Raw genomic sequence first — 21,768 nt, forward strand, 5'->3', positions numbered from 1 at the left:
TTTAAATATTATTAAATAAAAATTTGAAAAGTGAACTTTGTACATGATTATTCAACAAACATATTACTAAAAATCATATATAAAAAAGTATTTTTCATTGGCACTCTCAGACACAATTTACATAATTAAATATATAATTTATACATTTATGGAATGTTAACCATATAAGAAAATAATATATATAGCAAAAATAAAGTAGAATAGCATAATTTTTAATATTTTATTTGCAATATGTGAATTAAGCTTTGTTTTAAAAAATTTCAAATTACTATATACACAGAGATAAACCAAGAAAGACTCCATTCTATAGTAGGCACAGCTAATCAGTTATTTCTGAGAATTCTCTTATTTTACTCATCTTAATACACCATAAAATGAGAAGTTTCATCTCTTTTTACATTTAGTATGATTCCAGGCACTTTTATTCTTCAAATTAAATTTACATTCTTAAGGAATGCCTGTGGTGGGAAGAAGAAAAATGTCATTTATGACCTGATTTTTAACATACTTAGAAATATGTATAGTTTTAATATAGTTATATTTTATTTTACTTTGCCTAAAGAATCTGTGGGTTTTTAGTTTATCGTCTGATCCTGAGAATATAGACTAATGCATGTGTGGAGGACAGAGAGGTCACTCAGTCCTTTAGAGACTTTAAATGATGAGTTCTCCATTAAAGTTTTATGATATCTAGATAAACCAAGAAATGAACTTGACATCACCTAAATAACTTAAAAATATTCCTAAAATTTACCAATTGGTAATACTGTGATTGTAATATCTTGTTAAATAATTAGAGACAGAAGCTATCACCGATGACTTCTACAGAGGAAATCACTAAATCTCCAAAGTCTGCAATTTTAAAGGGGCATACCCATACTCATCAGCTCTGTCTTCTATGGATCTGGTCCCAGGAGAATGTAAGTTTGCATGCGATATTTTAAATTATAACGCTGTACTTGTCTTTTGAGAACTTTTCCAGTTATCATGTTGTTCTTTGGATTTTATGTAAATTTACTCATTCACACAAAATATATTAAAACAAAGAGATAAATATCGCTTGATTTAGGTCACTTCAATAGTCTAATGAATTTTCTTGATTTATTCATGTTTTACATTATTCAAAAGTTTGAGATGGACAGGTTGAGCATAATTGATTCAAGTAGCTTGCCACTGAATGATTAAATAATCTAGCTCATTTTCTTACTCTAAAAAACAAGAAAAACTTAAATTTAGCAGAATTAAGAGCGTCCATTATTACTATTAACTTACAATTGCTTTTTACATAAGAATAGCAACAACAACAGGTCAGGATCATCTCAGTAACTGTCACAACAAACCTGTGAGATGGCTTAAGTAAATCCCATGCAGTTATTTGGGACAGATTAAGTTACACTGGCCAGATTGTGATATTCATGGATACTTCCAGACTACAGGTGCTCCATGACGTTCATTTCCCCCTCACAAGCGGGGATCAGTTTCTTTAAAGGGACTTGTCCGTGGTACTGAAATGCTTATCCAAAAAACTGGTGACTTTGTTCTCCACTGGAAACTGCTACTGATTAGAAAGATCTCTGCCAAAAAAAAAAAAAAAGAATATCTTTTAGTTTTTTGTACACAGTCTCCTTTTGTGAATAAATGCTGCAATCTGCATTAGATTTATTTAGGTTATACAGATACTCTGTTGCCCTAGGGCACCTCAGGGAATTTAGCCAGAAGGAAACTTCCCACCTACCCTTTCACTCTAGCAAAGTACATATGAGAGTAGATGGCAACTACATGTCCATGATATGTTTGATCTTTTGCTTTTTCTTCTAATCTTCCAATACTTTCTCTCTTCTCCTGACCTATACTGTGTAAACCAAAATTTTAGGACTCAGTCCTACTTTTATTATATCTTTTGACCAGTTAAGAAAAAGGAGACCTTTAAATAGTTTTGTTCATCTAACATCTATTACCATATGGTTTCTGGACAATAATAAAATACTACTAAATGTTGAAAGAATTTCAAAAATGATTCAAGACTGATAAGACCACCAAAAAGCTGTTTATCTTAATTTAATCACTGTTCAGGGCTTTTTTGGTTTTTTTGAGGAAGATTAGCCCTGAGCTAACTACTGCCAGTCCTCCTCTTTTTTGCTGAGGAAGCCTGGCCCTGAGCTCACATCCATGCCCATCTTCCTCTACGTTATATGTGGGATGCCTACCACAGCATGGCATGCCAAGAGATGCCATGTCTGCACCCAGTATTTGAACCGCCGAACCCCAGGCCACCAAGAAGCGGAACATGCGAATTTAACTGCTGCATCACCAGGCTGGCCCCTCAGGGCATTTTTAATTAATTCAATAAACCAGTCTGTGCAATTAGACCAAGATTTAACACTAAGTGAAAAACCCAGAGATTAAGTTCACTAGGTGTTGCTAAAATCAGCTTCCTGGTTTTTTTAAATTGTTCAAAATTTCTTACAAAAGTTAGGCAACTAAATAGAATATGAAAAATAAATAAATACATACTCACAGGGTATGTTTTCTAGGTTTGTGAGCATAGTGGACTCACTGCCAATCTTGTCAGCAATCTAGCACATCTTTTGTAATCTAGAAAAAACATTTAAAGGTAAATTATGTATATAGTTACTAAAAATGTGGGGGAAAGCATGTTAAATATCGTCACTGAGTCATAATAATGATAACTATAATTTAATAAGCACCTAATCCATCAAGTGCTTTACCTAATCTTCCCATTAATTCTTCTAAGAACACAGTCAGGTAGGTGCTATTGTTATCTTCACTTTAGACATGAGAAAGCCTCAAAATTTTCAGAATCTCACAGCTGGTAAGCAGTTTGACCCTGAAGCCTGCACTTTCTCCCTGCGCTGGGCTGCCGCTTAGTCATTCTGCCTCGTTTCCGACATGATGAATTTTCCCTGGTCATTAAATGCAAGTTGTTTTTGAAAAGATTATAACAACTTTGACTCAACATCCTGCATAAAATTAAATAATCCTCAGGATGACCAATCTTGTTACCGAGAAACAAAATGTTTAAAATACATTTTCTTTAAAAGGAAAGTTTAGGTTTAGAAAGTAATTTAAAAACGGCCACTAAGTTACCACACCATCATGAGTTGGGCAGTTTAAATGGTAGCATTTAAATATTGTGTTTGGAATTACTACTAACTTCAGTAACTTAAGTATCCAAAAGAATTCATTAGAGCAACCTTTAAAACACAAGCTAACATTATTCAGAAAAATCTATCATTCATTGTATGAATGATGTGATAGGAAAATATTTACTTTAAAATAACTTATGAGGAAATTTTGACTTATACTTCATTGTCATCTTACTTTTTTCATTTATATGAGAGAGCACTGTATTTATGCCAAAGAATTTGAAAAATGATGAAAGGTTTAAATCCTGACAAACACTTTGGTCCTTAAGGAAATCTGGCTATTTTCAGACTTGGATATAATCCCATTAGGATGTGGTTTCATTCCTTATAGTGTCAACAACACACACACACACCTTAATTTAAGTACTGTCAACGTTATAAATAGCATCTCATACAATGTTTAGTCTAGTACTTCTCACCTACAGACAGTTGAAGTTTAAAATTACATGCATTTATTGTTAGATAAAGATTTAAAAAAAAAAAAGAAGAAGAAAGAAAGAAAGAAAGACTGCCCAAGCTACTTACAAGCTGGCGTTGAGCAATCTCTGGTGTTGTGATAGAGTCGATGGAAGTGTTTCTTACATTCAGCTGAAAATGTGACTGGCCCTATTGGACAGGAAAAGAATGCTTATGATAAACACAGGCGTGGCTTCCAAACAAATTTTCTAGAGCTTTATGGATGGAGATAATATAACTGTAGTTTACATCCCTCCTTGCCCTTAAAAGAACTTGTGTGAGAGCTCGTCTCCTCACCCAGACTCTGTGGGAGGTAGTGAGTTGTGATCTGCGAAAAATAATCTAAATTCATTCCACATTCTCAACATCTCACATAATGGAATTTCGGGTGTCAGGACAACTCTTCTTAGAATAATGAAGAGGAAAGAGTTCTAGACAGAAAAAATTATATATATCTGTAGAGAGCAAATCAAGTGAATGTGAAGAAGAAAAAATAAATATCCTTGGTTTCTACTTTCTGTTCTCCAGCTTTTTATTTAATAGGAATTAATGTCTATATGCAGAGATATTTACTCCATTTTCTAATTATGGTAATTTCTGTCTTGTTAGTGTCAAGAACTATTGTAAAGTGGACAGGGCCTTGAGACTTGACTTATCTACAAATCCAAGATCGTCTCCACCAAGACTCATCCCCACATCTGGAGTCTGCTTTTTTGGAAGTGGTAGAATAGGGGAGCCTACAGTCATGCCGCTAGCTGAGTGCCTAGAAACACTCAGGATCACGTAGCTGCCCACAATTCCCCGTGCCTCCAGTGGATCTCGGCGTGATCCTCATGACCATCATTCTGAAGTTAATTAACAAATACGGCCCTTGGCTTTGTTTAAGTGGGAAAACCATATCTTTCCCAGCTTATAGGACCGAGACGTAACACAATGAAAGGTCACCAGGATGACTAGGAACAGATAGGCAATAGCAATAGTAAAGGTGGGGTGCATGGTTCAAAATAATTTAGTGATTTTCTAGAATGTGGGGCATGGGATGATTTCTAATGATTCACAAAGTTGATGCAAAGAAAAAAAAATAGCGTCATGAGAGAGCATTTCATCTATGTTTCAGATATGGTACATGAAAGTCTGTCTCTCCCCTGTCCAAAAAACTTCTATCGCCCCCATTGGTTGGGGAGCACAGTCTAAAAACATTAGCACATCATGTCGGATTCTTCACAACAGGACTTGAACCTACCTTTCTAGCCCAGTAGCCACACACACCCTTACCTACACTTACCCCACAGTGTACCCCTAGCATCTACCTGTCCTGCCCCCAAACCAACCATGTGCTCATTGGGTTCCTTCTGACCAGAATGCCAATCTCATCCAAGAAAATCCTATTCATCCCTTAAAGATCAATTTAAATATCACATCCACTTCAAGCCTTTCTTGGTAGTTCTTGGCAAAATTATTCACTTCCTGTGCAACCCTAAAGTCTTGTTTACTCTTCTATTACTGATCAAGATCTGGTTTATATTATAGTTAATACAAGTGAATAGCATTTGTCCACCTCCCTAACACGACTGTGAGCCTCTTACAGATATTTATCTTCATATCTCCATTGCCTAACAGAGTAATCTGCATATAATCTTTTAATTTAATTGAATCACTGATAAATTTTATGCTTACCTGTGAAATGCTTTATGAATTTGTCTTTCAAGTTCAAATCTCTTGGGAACATTTCTGAAAAGTAAAAACATTGTTTTACTCACAAATCTGTATCTCGAACTCTGACCATTCCCTGGGGCTCCAGCCCTCCAGGGAGCTAGCTGCTTGCTCTCCAGCTCTATTAGGGAGCCCTACACACCTCTCCAAAGTGCAGAGCCAGAACTCAACTTGCGACTTCCCTTCTACCTCAGACCTGTTTCTCTCCTATTTCCCCAATCCCAATAAATGGCATCTCTCTTTACCCCTTACTCAGACCAAATATCAAGAAGGTATGCTTGACTTCCTCTTTCCCTCACCACTACATCCAACCCATTACTTAATTTTGTGTATTCCACCACCAAAAATTATCTGAGACCCAAGCGTTTCTGTTTCCTCATTAACACAAGACGAGTCCAAACCATCATACTTTTGTGAGGGTACATGGGCAGCAGTCTCCTAACTGCTCTTCTCTTTCCTGTATAATCCATTCTCCCCACAGCAGCCAGAGCAAATGAATTGAAATGTGCGTCAGGTCATGATACTCTCTCGCCTTAAAGGCTTTGCGCTTAAACTGACAGAAAATAAAAAAAATCAAACTACACTTCAGACTTCACTTTGTACTCACTATAAATACAACATCCAGAAAACGCAATTTACAAAACAATTTGGGAGCATATGAAACTCTTTTAGAGGAAAAGAAATCTGAAACTTTAATAAAATCTTGAACCCAATGTTTGTTGGCAGTTACACATTTAAACTCACAATGTCCTTATTATAGACTGACTCCTGTGCATTTCAGACACCAAAAGAAGATGATGGGTCATGAATGTTTGTCACCTCCCTATAGGTGATTTGGAATCACTGCATTGACTTGTGTGACCTCACTGAGACAAGGCAGTAGAAAGTGAAGACATGGGAATTCTAAAGGCCCTGTACATTGGGGAAGTTAATGAGGGTGTGAGAGACCCTCCCTGGGTAGGTGGCTACCCTACTCCTGGCAGCCATGTGGGAGCCCAGGGCAATACTGTGAGGGGACAGCAAGAGGGGGGGCTGAATCCAGCTCTCCTCCCATTGACAACGAACACTTGCACTTTACAAGTAAAATCAACCCAGAAAAACAAAGCAGCAGTGAAGGTGAAAGTATTTCTTTGTAAAAATAATCTAGTGTTCTCGTCACTTCTATTCCAGCCTGAACATGGGTCTTTCCCCCATCGCTCTCTGAAATCAAGCATGGCAAATTAGTTTCTGTGGCATCAATACTCCTTGTTATATCTGGCAAGGTAGCTCCACGGGGCCATTTCTGAAAGCTGAGCCAGCTGAGTGCAGTGGAAGTACCACGGCTGAAGTGTGTTTGAGGACTTTATAAATAATTCTAGCTCCAAAAGCATTTTAAACTACGATTTTAATCTGTAGATCTGGCATAATGATGACACTGAGGTTTGTAAAGTGTAGATTTTAAATAAATTACCCTATCTTCTACACCCCCATAACTCATTTTATAATTTCTATAAAAGCAATTGTCTGGGGCCGGCCCGGTGGCACAGCGGTTAAGTGCACACGTTCAGATTCAGTGGCCTGAGGTTCGCTGGTTTGGATCCCGGGTGCAGAACATAGCACCACTTGGCACGCCACGCTGTGGTAGGCGTCCCACATATAAAGTAGAGGAAGATGGGCATGAATATTAGCTCAGGGCAAGTCTTCCTCAGCAAAAAGAGGATTGGCAGCAGTTAGCTCAGGGCTAATCTTCCTAAAAACAAAAAGCAATTGTCACATTCTGATCAGCATGATAGTGAACTGTGCCCTGTGCATTGTGTGTGTCTGTCTCCACCACAATAGTGTGGGCTTCTTGAGGAAAGGGCCATGTCTGGTTCATCTGTTATCACCTGCAGGGTGTACAACAGTGTGTGCAGACAGGGCACATGGCAAATGTTTAAGGAACTGAAAGCTTAGAGGATGACCCTCAACTAGGTTTTTATCTTTGAAATGGACATAATCAATGTCTCACTTGGGCTCAATCTAGGCCACCAAGAAAACCATACTTATAATACACTTGAATTTTCATTTCAAAGTACAAACATCCTACCGGAATATAGGAACACAGAGCAGATTGACTTAACTGAAACAGAGAAGTGATGTTTAATTGACATTTTAAGTGATAAGCAAGAGCTATCTACGTAAGAAGAGATGGGAAGAGCACCCTAGACTGAAAAAAAGAAAAAGAAAAAGAAACCTCTGAAGAGGAAAAGACTATAGTGTGTTCAAGTATTTGAGAAACGTCCACGATGACTAAAGTAGGAACAAGGTGAGAGAGAGATGAGATGAGGCACAGATGTAGATGGGCCTTATCCCCCTTTATAACCTCTGTCCTTAATTCTAAGGGTGATAAGAAGTCAAAAAGTTTTAGGCAAGAGAATGACACAGTCAAGCTTCATTTTTAAAAGATCATTATGCCAAGTACAGAGGGGCAGGAAGAGATGCAGAGACAAGTTAAAAGATTTACAGAGAAGTTACTGCATTTCTATTGAATACTGGCCTGTGTAGGCATTAGCAAACCACGAGTCAGGAGTCAAATCCCGCCCTAGGCCTGTTCTTGTAAGGGCATTGTATTGGAAAACAGCCATGCTCATTTGTTTACAGGTGGTCTCTGCCTGCTCTTGTGCTACAACGCAGAGCTGAGCAGTTGTAGCAAAGATCATATGGCCCACAAAACCCAAAATATTTACCATCTGGCCTTTTCTAGAAAAAGTTTGCGCTGCCTGCCCTGTAGCACACTCCTACATGTACTAAAACAAACTCAAATGGCGGTTGTCTGCAGGGAGGCACCACGGGGTAGGAGGCTGGCGGTAGGAGAGAAGGGATGCTTCTCAACGTACACTCTTTTTATTAGTTTTGACTTTTTTGAACATAAATCTGTATTCATTTTTCAATAAGAAACTAGTTAAATGAAGTGAATTTGGATCGAGTGATGAGGTGCTCCTGTGATAGCTTCTGATCAACAAAACGCGAAATGAATGACTGAATATGAGAGAACTACCCCAAACAACAAAATTAGCTGACTGATCTTCTATGGAAAATGGTCTTAAAAAGCAATCTCCACTATAGAAATGTGAGCCACATATGTAATTTTTAATGTTTTTAGTAGCCACATTCAAAAAAGTAAAAAAAAATAGGTGAAATTAATTTGATAATTTATTTTCTTTAACCCAATATATCCAAAATATTATCATTTCAGCAAGTAGTCAATATTTTTAAATCACCAATATTTTACATTTATTAATACTATGTTTTCAAAATCTGAGGTATACTTTACATTTACAGCACATCTCAGTTTGGACCAGCCACACTGCAAGTGCTCAATGGCTGCATGTATCTAGTGGCCACCATGCTGAAAAATTGAAATATTTGCTATATAATTCCTTTAGTTATCATTGCCATTAGTTAAAGAGATGATGTGATTATTCTTTCCCAATATATAAAAACAGTTCTACAGGAAGAGACAATTCATCTAAAAATGATATAAAAATGGCCACTAAGCATATGAAAAGATGTTCACTTGCAAAATATTGGAAACAATCTGAACCCCATATACAAGAAATGCCTGAGTAAACTGTGGTACATCCACATAAGGGAGTATAATGTGGCTATAAAATTTTTTTTAAAGAATAAGGAAAAACTCTATAACCAATATGGAGTGAATTTCCAGGATACATTAAATGAAAAAGCAAAGTACAAAAGAATATCTACAGTATGCCATCCTGTGTGTAAGAAAGCAGAAATAAGAAAATATACATGTGTCTGCTCATTTGTGCAACAAGAAACCCAGGAAGGAGAAACCAAACTCCCAAGAGTGGTTAACTACAAGCCCTGGATGACATGGACTGCACAGGACGGGGTGGGAGCAGGACAGGAGCAGGAGGAGAGAGTCTCTTCTCTGAGTGCACCTGCTTTAAAGGGTCCGACTTTCAGACACTTTTCTAATACTCCAAAAGAAACAACTATGTGGTGCGTATATATACACATATACATACACACACACGATGGAATACTACTTAGCCGTAAAACAAACAAACAAACAAACAAAAAACAGTTCTATTGTCAAAACTAACTAGATTTAGTACATCAGGGCTGAGAGAATTACTAACGGAAATATAAGTATTTGAAAATTCAAATTTATTAAATATTTGAGAGAAAAAACCAATGACATACATATTCATATTCATACATTTAGTAAAAATACTAAATTAAAAGTATATTTAAATACACTGTCATAAAAGGTGTACTTTGTTCTTTCCTTGTATAGTTATACAACATCTGTACTAGTATATATTTGTAAATGTGTAAATATATGTTTTTATATTATGCCTCTTCTATTAGAGTTTAAGATATTTAAATAGAGAGATGGATGGCTGTAACTCTCTTTGTATATAACTTACTATGGGGCTATTTAACCTGAAAATTATACTCAGGATAAACAAGTAAAAGTTGTGTATGGGGGCCAGCCCCATGGCTGAATGGTTAAGTTCAGGCACTCCACCTCGGCTGCCTGGGGTTCGTCAGTTCGGATCCTGGGAGCGGACCCAGCACTGCTTCTCAGGCCATGCCGTGGTGGCATCCCACACAGAAGAACTAGAATGACCTACAACTAGGATATACAACTACGTACTGGGGCTCTGGGGAGGGAAAAAAAAAGGAAGATTGGCAACAGATGTTAGCTCGGGAGCGTAGATACTTAAAAATACAAACCAGATTTTTATAAAAATGTTAAAAGAAACATTTCAAAAACAAACAGATGTACAGCATTTTATACCATGCTAATGTTTTTATGCACAATCAGTTATTAAAGAATGACAACCAAACCATAGTCGATTAGTGCTAGCAGTAAACCAGGATCCAGCCCTACTGATGTTCTTGTTAGATTGGGCAGCTAGAAGCTCATCAACAAACCAAGCCACTGGAAAAGCCCACAGGGCTGTTAGTCCAGTAGTGAATTCCCACCACCCTAGAAGCACGGCCTCTAAGAAGCAAAACCTGCCTTTACTGAGACCAGAAATACTGAGGCAGACTTGAAGGCAGAAGCATGGGTTGAGTTACAGAAAGGTCAAGTTTGAGGTTCTTATAGTGGAGATATTCAGCAAATAGGGGATCTATGTGTTTGAAGGACATGGAAGAGAAAAGGGAAGGAAATACGTTTTGGAATCAGCTTCACAGAAGCAACAGTTGAAACTAGAAAGGTGTATAGGACCACACAAGGGAACACTTTGAGTGCAAAGAATTCATATCAGGAACAGACCCCTGGGGTGCACTCTTAAAGGGCAGCCAGAAGACAGATGGTCGGGAAGAGAAAGAAGAATAGTCAGAGAAGTAGAAGAACTAAGCAAGAATAATCATGGAAACGTGAAAGAATCATTTAAAAAGGACAGAGAAAGGTCAACAGCAGGAAAGCATCCAGGGTCAAGCAAGATAATGAGTGACAGATGGCCCCTGGGAGATGGCTGGAGCCCAAGTGCACCATGGCAGGAACACGTAACAGAGGGCCAGCTAGCACCCAAGTGAGCCGGTTAAGGAGGTCAGATTTTTTCCTCTAAGTTGTATTAATCATGCTTTTTATTTTCTGTATTTCTGATGCTTTGACACCCGAGGCCTTGCTCATCCTGGAGAGACTGCCCCTCCCAGAGCTGGCCAATTCCTAGAGATAGTGAAGCCTGCCAGCCTGCCTTTCATTTGCAAACCAACCAACCCAGAGCCACACCCCCAGGAACTCCTTTATCCAGCTCTCACACTCAGGGCCAATATTCCCCAGGGTGGGAACCAGATAACGACAGACAGCCCTGAAACCCCAGAGCCTCTGACATTATTCAAACTAGCCAATCTTCAGCCTGCTTACCTGGCCTTGCCTCTCTAGAACAAACCATGATAAAGGCTCTTGCCCATGTTTTCCCCTCACTCCCTCTGCTTCCTGACTGAGCATGGCACGTCCCCCTGTGGCCCTGCATGGCACGCTGTGTCTCCTGTTTCTAGGGAACTGTGAGTAAAACGTCTTCCCTCATGACAGTCATTTCCATGTCTATGTGTCTTCCATACTTGATTAAAATAAATCCTGGGTGTGTTTTAAAACACAAGTGGTAGTAGAAACCGGAAGAAATGGTAACCTAATCATATTTGTTTTAGATCATCTAACAACAATGCAAAAACATGGTTACAAGAAAGCTTCTATCTCTCCTTGTAATCCATGACAATTTTAAAGTACCTTTTTCCAAATATGTTGCTTCCTATATGAGGTAAAGGAACAGAAGGAAAAAAGAGTGAGGGAGGGAGGGATGGTCGGAGGAAGGAGAGAAGGGATAGAGGGAGAAAGGAGGGAAGCAAAGTTAGTTTGGCTAATACTGGTTTACATCAAGTTTCCTGTACTATGGGTCGTCATAGTTCTTGCATAGTGTTTCTCTAACAAAGGACTTAATGGTCATGTTCCTGAAGCCGGCAGACCAAGGAAGCCTTTTGTCATAGAAAACACACTGGAAAATGTACCTCTAGAGCTGTGGGTGCATGTGGGGATGAGAGTGAGCTACTGAAGGAATAGAAGCATGGCCGGGGTTGTGGAGGACAGTCAGGAATTGTCTCTCTCTCTCAAAGAAACTCTCCAGAAGATTCTGACATACCACTTTTCTCCTCCCCACGCCTCACAATTAAAAATCTCTGGTGGTTCCAAAAACTCAACATACACAAGAATCCTCAAAGAGCTTGTTGATGCACACCGTGGGCTACACTCAGAGATTTAAGACATCCAGAGTGAAGCGCAACAACGACATTGGAAACCTGCCTCCCAGTTGATTCTGAGGCATATGGCCCCAGGAGCCTCATTTTAAGAACCACTGCCCTAGAAGGTATTAAGGGCAGCAAATGTTGTATTGTCTAAACTTGGTTATAAGTGCTAAGAAATTAGCTCATGACTCAGAATGGCAGAGGCAACAGATCTAATTTGGTTTGGGGGTCAAGTAAAAAACCAAATTCTTTTAAAGTTAATTTTTTTTTAAAAATTCAAATTTTCAAAATTTCGGTTCCAAAGAAAAAATTCTTCCTAAATGTCAACTTTATACAGTGACTTTTGGTAGGCTACAGGGTATTAAAACTGAGTAATTCTCAGGGGTCAGCCTGGTGGCGTGGTGGTTAACTTTGCGTGCTCTGCTTTGGCGGCCCAGGGTTCACAGTTTCAGATCCTGAGCGCAGACCTAGCACTGCTCATCAGGCCATGCTGTGGTGGCACCCCACATAAAACAGAGGACAAATGGCACAGATAGTAGCTCTGTGACAATCTTCCTCAAGCAAAAAAGAGGAAGGTTGGCAACAGACGTTAGCTTGGGGCCAATCTTCCTCACAAAAAAACCCAAAAAACTGAGTAATTCTTAGTCCTCAATTTAAAGAGGCTTACATTCAGCCAAATATACTAATATTTGATAATAATATCAAATATACACAAATTACTATATAAGGATTGTTGTAGGAGAAAAACGCTGTCTGTTTAAAGGAGAAAGAAATTACAAAATGAGATAAACTAAGCAAAATGCTCACAATAATTCCAAGTAAATCACATTTTTAAGAGTATTTTAATGTTACTAATATGTAAAAAGTTACACATTTTCAAACATGATACAAATATTGTAGCTGCTATTTCCCAAAAGTTTATGTTGACAGTTACATAATTAGAGTTACAACAAATGCCTGAACTCCAGAACACGCCATTTCTTACTTTTGTGATGTTCCCTACAGTAGCAGACACAGGAGGAAACATCTGGACTCTGCACGAGTCACTTGGTCACATTTTCCTGTCCTCCTACACAGCAACAAAGATCTTAGAACTATGCTCTTAAATGCTTCAGAGCTCATTTCCAGCAATAAAAGGAATAAAAAATATGGGGCTGGCCCTATGGCGCAGCAGTTAAGTGTGCATGTTCCGCTTTGGCAGCCCAGGGTTCACCAGTTCGGATCCCAGGTGTGGACATGGCACTGCTTGGCAAGCCATGCTGTGGTAGGCGTCCCACGTATAAAGTAGAGGAAGTTGGGCATTGATGTTAGCTCAGAGCCAGTCTTCCTCAGCAAAAAGAGGAGGATTGGCAACAGATGTTAGCTCAGGGCTAATCTTCCTCAAAAAAAAAAAAAGTAATAAAAAATAAAAGGAAAAAAATTAACATTAAAAAGGAATTTTTACAATTCTAGTTTTCCTAGCCAATATATGATTGAAAAGTAGTCTCCTAGGATTGTGTCATTACAGGGAAAAAGAAGCCATCACGTGTGATTCTGTCAACTTCCTGCACAGAATTTCTCTACTTAGCAGCTAGATGAATAAGTTCCTGCAAATAGACAACAGTTACTACTCAGAAACACTGTGAATAGGCAGAAGTTCATTCATGTAAGCTAGTTCTGGCTGCTCATAATAGGATTTCTTCCGGTGATAACACTCACCAGCCAAATATGCTCAGCAAAATACCACACACAACCTTTCCATCTTGACCTCTTCCCATGCCAACAGTTTTCAGTAAATCAAATACCTTCAAGTAACGCTGCAAATCAAGTATTAAAAAGTACCCATCTGGGGTCAGCCCCGCGGCCGAGTGGTTAAGTTCGTGTGCTCCACTTCGGCGGTCCAGGGTTTCGCCGGTTCGGATCCTGGGTATAGACATGGCACCACTCATCAGGCCATGTTGAGGCAGCATCCCACGTGCCACAACTAGAAGGACCCACAACTAAAACTACACAATTATGTACTTGGGGGGCTTTGGAGAGACAAAGGAAAAATAAAATCTTAAAAAAATAAAGTACCCATCTGTACTCCCTTCTTGGTGATATGCAAAGAAGGGAAAAATTATTTTCATTATCATGTGGAAGAAATTGTTACTCACTAGGTAGGACTGGCTAAGGGGGCGGATATAACAGTAACAGACTTAGAATAAGGGGAATTTGGGTAGCACACATAAAATTCCACCATCATGTAAGTCCCAGCAGTATTCAGTATATTTTTTTAAGTTTTATGTTTTTTTCTTAAGTTGTATCAGAACTGTGGGGATATTTGCAAAGTGAATTTAGGATTCAGACATTTTTGAACATGGAAACAACTGCAAAGACATCACGGAGGAAGAAAGCCTGGAAGGATAGGTAGGATTCTGACAGACAAAGACGAGAGTACATTCCAGGAGACAGCAGAAGAGCCGAGGCAGAGGCTTCTGGAAGGAGCAGGCCGAATGTGTGTGACTGTGGCGCCCTGTGGAAGCCATAGGAAGGCAGACAGTGCAGGCCACGGGGGACTGAATGTCCTGCCTTCAAGAGAAGGTAGCACTTTCTCAGAAAATCAAGAGAAGCCCCTGCAGATGTGTGACTGGGGAGGAACCAGGCCAGCACTACTTACTAAGAATATTCATTTGCGATTATTCAGAACAATCTTATCAAAATGACCTTCGCATTCTTGCCTTAAGCCTCATGCCAGCAAGGTTTTATATTTAAATTAAAAAATTTTTAAAAACACAAACCTGATTCCAGAAAGTCTGCAGAATAATGTAAATGTTTACTGAAATCTCTTGAAAAGGCAGAGGGGCCATAATATACATCAAAACTGTCTAAAAGTTTCCCTTATACTTCTATCTCCCCACGTCTCACACCAACTCTTCTTCTGTCCCAAATTCCTCCAAACCTCTCCTCTCCTCCCACCGCTGCCCATCTCTCAGACGTCTGATCTTGTCTTTATTTCAGTGGCAAGGACTCCAACGCTCCCGTTCTCTGGACAGAGTTTGGGGTAGGATTCTTTGCCCCATTCTGCTGATATGATGGTTAGAGACAATGGGAGGATAGAAGGAGTAAAAGCTATGAAAACACACACTTTCTAATTCTTATCCCAATAAGACAGGCTCTGGCAGGGGGCACTAATGGAGCTGGGGAGACACTCTAGAAGGTCAATGTGACACTGGCGTGAGGGCTTGAACTGGGGTGATGGGAAGGCAAAAAAGGGGAAGAATTAGATTCTAGAGACATTTGAAGCATGATTTGTTAACTAAGCTGAACTCCTCGAGAACAAGAGCCAACAATATTGGTTAACTTTGTATTGCCAGGCCCATCAGAGCGAGACCTCAAACGTGTGTTGAATTGGTAGATGAACAGATGAATAAATGCATGAACAATGGGTGGGCTGTGGGGAGGAGGGAGAGCCAAGGATGGTAAATCCCAAGTGTACCTGAGAACCTGACACTCACATCTCCTCCTACCCCCCATCCCACAATCTTAATGGTATCCTCCTGGTCCCCGGCTCCACCAGGCTTTCGCCCTTGCTGCTCCCTCTACCTGCAATGGTCCCACTACCGCGAGCCTCACACCCGTATTTAGGGAGATTGCCTAACCTACAAAAAAGGGAGAGCGCACAACTGCACATGCAGCAAGGATTTCAGAGCCCAGAGCACGTATCTTAGGTCTGGGTGATGGTGCTTATTATTGTTGCAGAATTAAAGCAGTGGAATTCCAGATGCATCTGGCAGGGATGGGAGTCTTCGGCCTCCAGAACCTAGGAGATGTTTCCTCCTGAATGAGCTATGACCCCCACCAGCATCCCTGAGCATGTCCTGTGAGAACATCCAGATCAGTCGTCCTCTATTCTCATGTCCTTCTTGCTCCCTGATCCACACCTAGGTGTTGCACTCACAGACTCGGATATAGATGGAATGAGCCACCGCTTCTCCTCATGTTAATAAACTACAATAATCGAAAGATGAGACCCTCATAAACAGCTACAGAAAACAGTGGACTTTGAGGGTGACCCACAGATCACTTTCTCTTAGGCTATACTGTTTTTTAAAACTTTGGATTGTGGCCACTTTTATTTTAACTTTTAATAAAATATTCTGTTTTCTCCTTTGTGACTCACTTCAGTAAGTCTTCACTGTCTTTTAACCAAAGAGAAAAGATCTGTTAAAAACTTAAATGAAACAGGTCGGAATTAATGTGTTATCAGAAACGTTCCTGTAGTTTGAGACTTTCTCCCACTCTTCTACATTCTAAAGTGACATGTCATTCTCTGAGATAAATATTTGGGCTACCAGTAATTTCAAGTCCAAGTATATGAAAGGGGAGGCACCCTCACTGCATCGCTGCTGTGGTCACTTCCTGTCCCACCTCTCCTCCCTGAAAGCCCTGTGCTGGCCTGTCACCCTGGAGAGCTCTGGCCAGGTCCTGGACAGGGGGCGCTCAGCAACCCACCTCAGCTTCCCAGGCTGTCTCCATCACCTCCTTCGCTCCTGTCACTGCCCCCTTCCTTAGGTTTACCTGTGCACCAGCCTGCCCCTCCCTCCACATGCAGAATGTGCCCTCGGAGAGTCTACACACCTGGCTGCCTGCTCCTCTGGGTGACCTCAGCACTGTGCATGATGACTGGCATGTAACAGCTACTCCATGAAAGTTGGTGGAGTGAATAAGTATATATTTATATCATAACAATTATAAAAGAAAAATGATGTTAAGTAATCCCTCTTTGCTTTCTTAAAAGTGTGAAAGAGTTAGGAGATGACAGCAAGGGGGAGCCAGCTGGGCTTCCCCAGGCAGCAGGAGCTGTGTCCTGTCAGCAGGCCGGCGGCCTTGAGGGGCCCTTCTGCTCCCTGCCAAGGCGGGCAGCTCCACCTTACCCTATATTTTCACAGGCTCTAAACAGAAACACTTTTGAGTAGCTTCCCTCTTCTTTCCTCACTACTTTCCTTCCTGCTCTGCGCGCCCTGCGCTCCTCTGGCCTCCTTGTGCCCTGAGCCTTTACGGTTTCCCGTCAGTTACTGGACTGCTCCACCTTAGAGTGTCTCCTGACCCTCTACATTGGCTATTTTTCCTCCCTCCTCATTCTTCCTCTCACCCCTCCGTGGGCATCTAAGCAGCCAGAAACCTGAGTGCCCGGAGCTGGTTTGGAGCCGCAAGGCAGCGTTTGGGGCCTGCTAAACTGGCCTAGGAAAGGTCAGCGTTACGCCACAGCGGCTTGGTGAAATTCGCGCGCTCCTCCACAGTCCCCGCGGCCAGCTCGGAGCGGGAAGAAAGGAGCACTCCCGAGCATGTTCAGGCGTGACGGCGGTGATCGCGTTTAATTCTCAAAACCCAGGAAGACCCAGAACGAACGAGGATGGTGACAGGTACTTTGTCAGCTGGGAACTGAAAGCCAGGTCTTCTGGCTGCCCTACGGCGTCTCAGAAGGCCTCGCACCCCGGGGAAGCGCCCTATCAAGGGCGTTCCTTTGTGCGATGGGCTTTGTTGTTACCTAAATCTCAACAGTGGTAAATCTAATCCACTCATTACCCCTTTCCCTGAGAACCGGCTACCTGCAGAGGGTCTATTGTCTGCTGTGTTTCGTTCAGGCTTCCCAAAGCAAGTGCCTCTCCCGGCTCTGAGAGTAACCCCCTAAGCGCCAGGCTCAGCGCCAAGGACCGGCTGGGACTGGCACTTCTTACCTGCGCTCCGGGAGGCGCTGGAAGCAGGGCCGGCTCCGGCCGCGGGGAGGAAAAGCGACGGCTTGGGTTCCTCGTTTGCGACACGGGCTCCCCTGCGCCCCCGGGGCCTCCCCTGGGTCTCATGCGGGGCCAAAGCCAGCGCGAGCAGGAGCAGCGCGGGCAGCGTGGCGCCCGGCTTGGCCGGCCGCATGTCCGCTTGCCCGAGGACTGGACTGGGGGCTCGGCGCGGGCGGTCCCGGGGTGCGGCGTGCAGGGCGCCCCAGCAGAGGCCGCCGGACTCCTCCCGGCCCGCCCGCCGCCTCGCCGTGTCCCCGGGGGCTCGGGCCGGAGCTGCCCTGGGACTTGGCCCGAGCAGGCCGATCTTGCGCTCTCGGGGTCGCGAGGTGGGACGGCAGCTGCGGACCGCGGGGTTGTCCCCGGGGACAAGGCGAGTCCCAGCGCACGAGATGCTCAGGAGTCAGCGCTGCCTCCCTCGACGGACCTGAGCCCCGCACCCGGGGTTCGCGTGTCCCGCTCCGTCCCAGGGAGGGCCGGGTGCGGACCGCCGCAGCGCCGCCGGTTCTCTCAGGGCTCGGTCTCCCGCCCCCGCCCCGTCTGTGGGGTCAATAGAATCCGCAACTCTGATCTGGACGGAGGAGAGCAGCGCCGGGACTCGGCCTGCGGGGCCAAGACCGCGATTCTCGAGGCCGAAAGGCGCGGAGCTCTTTCTCCTGCCCAGGGCCCTCCCTCCCGCTGCCCAACCTGCCCGGCGGGAGCTCCGCCCGGCGCGGCGCTGCCCTCCGTGGGGCGGGGGCGGCGCTGGGGCCCGGGGTCTGGGCTCCGCACCGCCCTCCGCGGACGCCCAGCTCCTCTGGCCTCCTGTTGGAGTTCCTCCCGGGAGTCCCCAGTGTGGGTGCTCCCACAGGTGAGATCACCAAGCTTTACCAGTGCGCCCAAGACCGCAGACGGCTAGATGTTTTTTCTTAAGACAAAGAACTCTCCGCATGTTTTGTCTATGCTATCGATAGAAAAATGAGATTAAGTCCACTTATCCTGATTCAAATAAAAGTGGACATCTCTGATCAAACCGTTGCTCTGTAAATTATTGTGATTTTACTCATTTCACTAGCCCAGTTTATTGCTTTATATTGAGTAGATTAAGAAATGTTTACATTGCTCGCTAATCAATTGATTGCTAATTATCTTTTCAGATGCAAAGCAGCAAATAGGTGAAAGAGAGAGGGAAGCAATAACCACATTAGGCATTGCTCGAAGTGAAATTACCCTACAAAGAGATTTGTTAGTCACAAAGCCTGAAGAATAATACCAACTCACTCAAATAGTTTTTCCAGACTTTGTATTTCCAACATGTCCAGGAAATTGGGGCAAACATAGCAGGTTTAAAAGAGCCCCATTAAAAGCATGCTTCTGAATGAAACTCTAGGAAGTTGTTAGACGGCTGAGACTGCCGCTTCGAGTCGCTAACGGAAGCTTATAAACTTATAATCTGCTGTTTCCAAAGCACGCGCAATGTCACATGAGAATGGCTTCCATGGTAGGAGACAGAAAAGCGATCTGAGAAAAAAGAATACTTTCCAAGAGTCTCAGAAGGCCCTAGTTGGGTGGAATAAGTTCTCTCTCACAGCTCTACTCAAGTGAAACAGGAAAACAAGTCCACCAACATTGACAAACATTTCAAAAGTTAATTTTAATTAGAAATATAATGAGTTAGGGATGACTATGATAAACAATGAGAAAAATACAGTGTGAAATAATGCTGGTAGAAGAAATGACACAGAAATGACAATGAGAAATAGACTCCAAATCAACCATCAGGAAGCTGGGTGGTTTCCCTACTTTCTCCACATTGAAACTAAGAAAGTGAGCACTCTGATAAACTTTTCAGAGCCTGACTCTTTGAGCTCTACTTTTTGTCCAGTCCCTAGCCAGGCGACCTTGAGCACGCTAGTTAGCCTCAATTTTCTCTCTGACAAAGTCAAGAGACTGAATTTTAGTAGTTCCCAGACTGCAGTGTAACATGTGAAAGAAGCACTTGCTGTCTGTCTGTGAAGAATGCAAATTCTGATAGCCCCAGGGATTTCAGTCCCATGTAGGAAGTGCCCAATGAATCTGCGTTTTAAAGGACTCAGGTGGTTCTGAAGTGGTCCTTGAAACCCACTTTTATTCATTCATCAAAAATTATCTGGGGGCTAGCCCCAGGGCGTAGTGGTTAAGTCCTGTGTGCTCCACTTCTGTGGCCTGGGTTCGTGGATCCTGATCCAGGGCACTCATCTACACCACTGGTCAAGCCATGCTGTGGCAGCGACCCACATACAAAATAGAGGAAGATTGGCACAGATGTTAGCTCAGGGCTGATCTTCCTCAAGTGAAAAAGAGGAAGATTGGCAACAGAGCAAATCTTCCTCACCAAAAAAAAAAAATATCTAAATGCAAAAACTGTAGGCCAGGCACAGTGGAAAATACCAGAGCTACAACTGTGAGTAAAATAGATAAGATCCTTGTCCTTACAAAGCATCTAGCTTCAGGGATCACATTCTCCAACATAATAGTTTTATCATAAATAAACAGGTTGCTTATAACTAAGTTACTCTTTTCCATTTTTTCCTTCTTTTGTTCATTGTTTACCCTTGACTACCTGTCTTACCAGCCCAACTAAATGCTACTTGCTCTACCTCTTGCTAATTAATTCACAGGCAACTTTAAGTGTTCATATAGATACAATCTCAGTAACATATGCTAACTTATTTGTTTAATAGACTTATTTTTAGAGCAGTTTTAGGTTCACCGCAAAATTGAAAGAAAGATACAGAGATTTCTGGTATACTCCCTGCTCCCCCATACACACCCATAGCCTCCTCCATTATCAACATCCCCCACCAGAGTGGTACATTTGTTACAACTGATGAACCTACATTGATACATCATTATCACCCAGAATGCATAGTTTACATTAGGGTTCACTCTTGGTGTTGTACATGCTATGGGTTAGACAAATGGTATCTACCACTATAGTACTGCATGGAGTAGTTTCACTGCCCTAAAAATCCTCTGTGATCCACTTATTCATCCCTCCCTCTCCTCATTCAACCCCTAGCAACCACTGTCTCAATAATTTTGCTTTTTCCAGAATGTCATTTAGTTGGAATTGTCAACACAAATAATCAATAAGCAATCTATAGATAAGAAAGAGTGATATTTATTGAGCCTAATGGGAAGACTAGCCCAGGGCCACTCTCTTCCACAGGGAAGAAAGCACTCCGGAGAAGTGTGGTCCACAGCATGGTTATATACCATTTCAGAGCAAAGAACATACGTCAAGCATGATAGGAATACAATTTTTTTCCCAAAGTCACAAGGAAATGTTTTGCCAAAGTTTGGTACATTACACAGCAGGTCAACTTGACCATGGTTCTCTGGGAAGAAAAACTTATCTTCAAAGAAGTACTGGTGTCAGCATCAGAGAGAGAGAGAGAGAGAGCAGCTCATCCGTGTTTTAAAGAGTGCATTCTTTACTTCAGACAATGTCTGAAGCAGACGTACAATGTATGTTTGGTGGGCCATAAGTCAGGCTGCTCTGGGAAAAACACATTTTAGGCCGAATCAGATTTAAACGAGAATGACTTTCCCATTTACCTCGATATGTGGAAACTTGTTATTATTATTTTCATCAGAATCATACAGTATGTAGGCTTTCCAGATTGGCTTCTTTCATTTAGTAATATGCATTTAAATTTTCTCTAGGGCTTATTATGGTTTGATGGCTCATTTCTTTTTAGCATGGAATAATATTCTGTTGTCAGGATGTACCACACTTTATTCATACATTCACCTACTGAAGGACATCTTGGTTGCTTCCAAGTTTTGGCAATTATGAATAAAGTTGCTATAAACATCTGTGTCCAGGTTTTTGTGGATGTGTTTTCAGTTCCTTTGAGTAAATACCAAGGAGTGCAGTGTTTCGTTTTGTGAGAGCCCACCAAACTGTCTTCCAA

General features: G+C 41.9%; 1 protein-coding gene across 1 annotated transcript; it reads right to left on the minus strand.

Moving 5' to 3' along the window:
- Nucleotides 1-1,529: 1,529 nt before the first annotated feature.
- Nucleotides 1,530-18,386, minus strand: ALKAL1 (ALK and LTK ligand 1). Its single transcript, XM_046641699.1, has 5 exons — nt 17,777-18,386; nt 5,301-5,354; nt 3,693-3,773; nt 2,519-2,595; nt 1,530-1,574 (listed from the first exon to the last, which is right to left on the minus strand). The coding sequence occupies exons 1-4, from the start codon at nt 17,964-17,966 to the stop codon at nt 2,531-2,533; spliced, it is 390 nt and encodes a 129-aa protein (XP_046497655.1). The 5' UTR covers nt 17,967-18,386; the 3' UTR covers nt 1,530-1,574; nt 2,519-2,530.
- Between the last annotated feature and the right edge of the window lie 3,382 nt (nt 18,387-21,768).

The sequence above is a fragment of the Equus quagga genome, chromosome 16, assembly GCF_021613505.1.
Source record: "Equus quagga isolate Etosha38 chromosome 16, UCLA_HA_Equagga_1.0, whole genome shotgun sequence".
NCBI classification, from domain to species: Eukaryota; Metazoa; Chordata; class Mammalia; order Perissodactyla; family Equidae; genus Equus; species Equus quagga.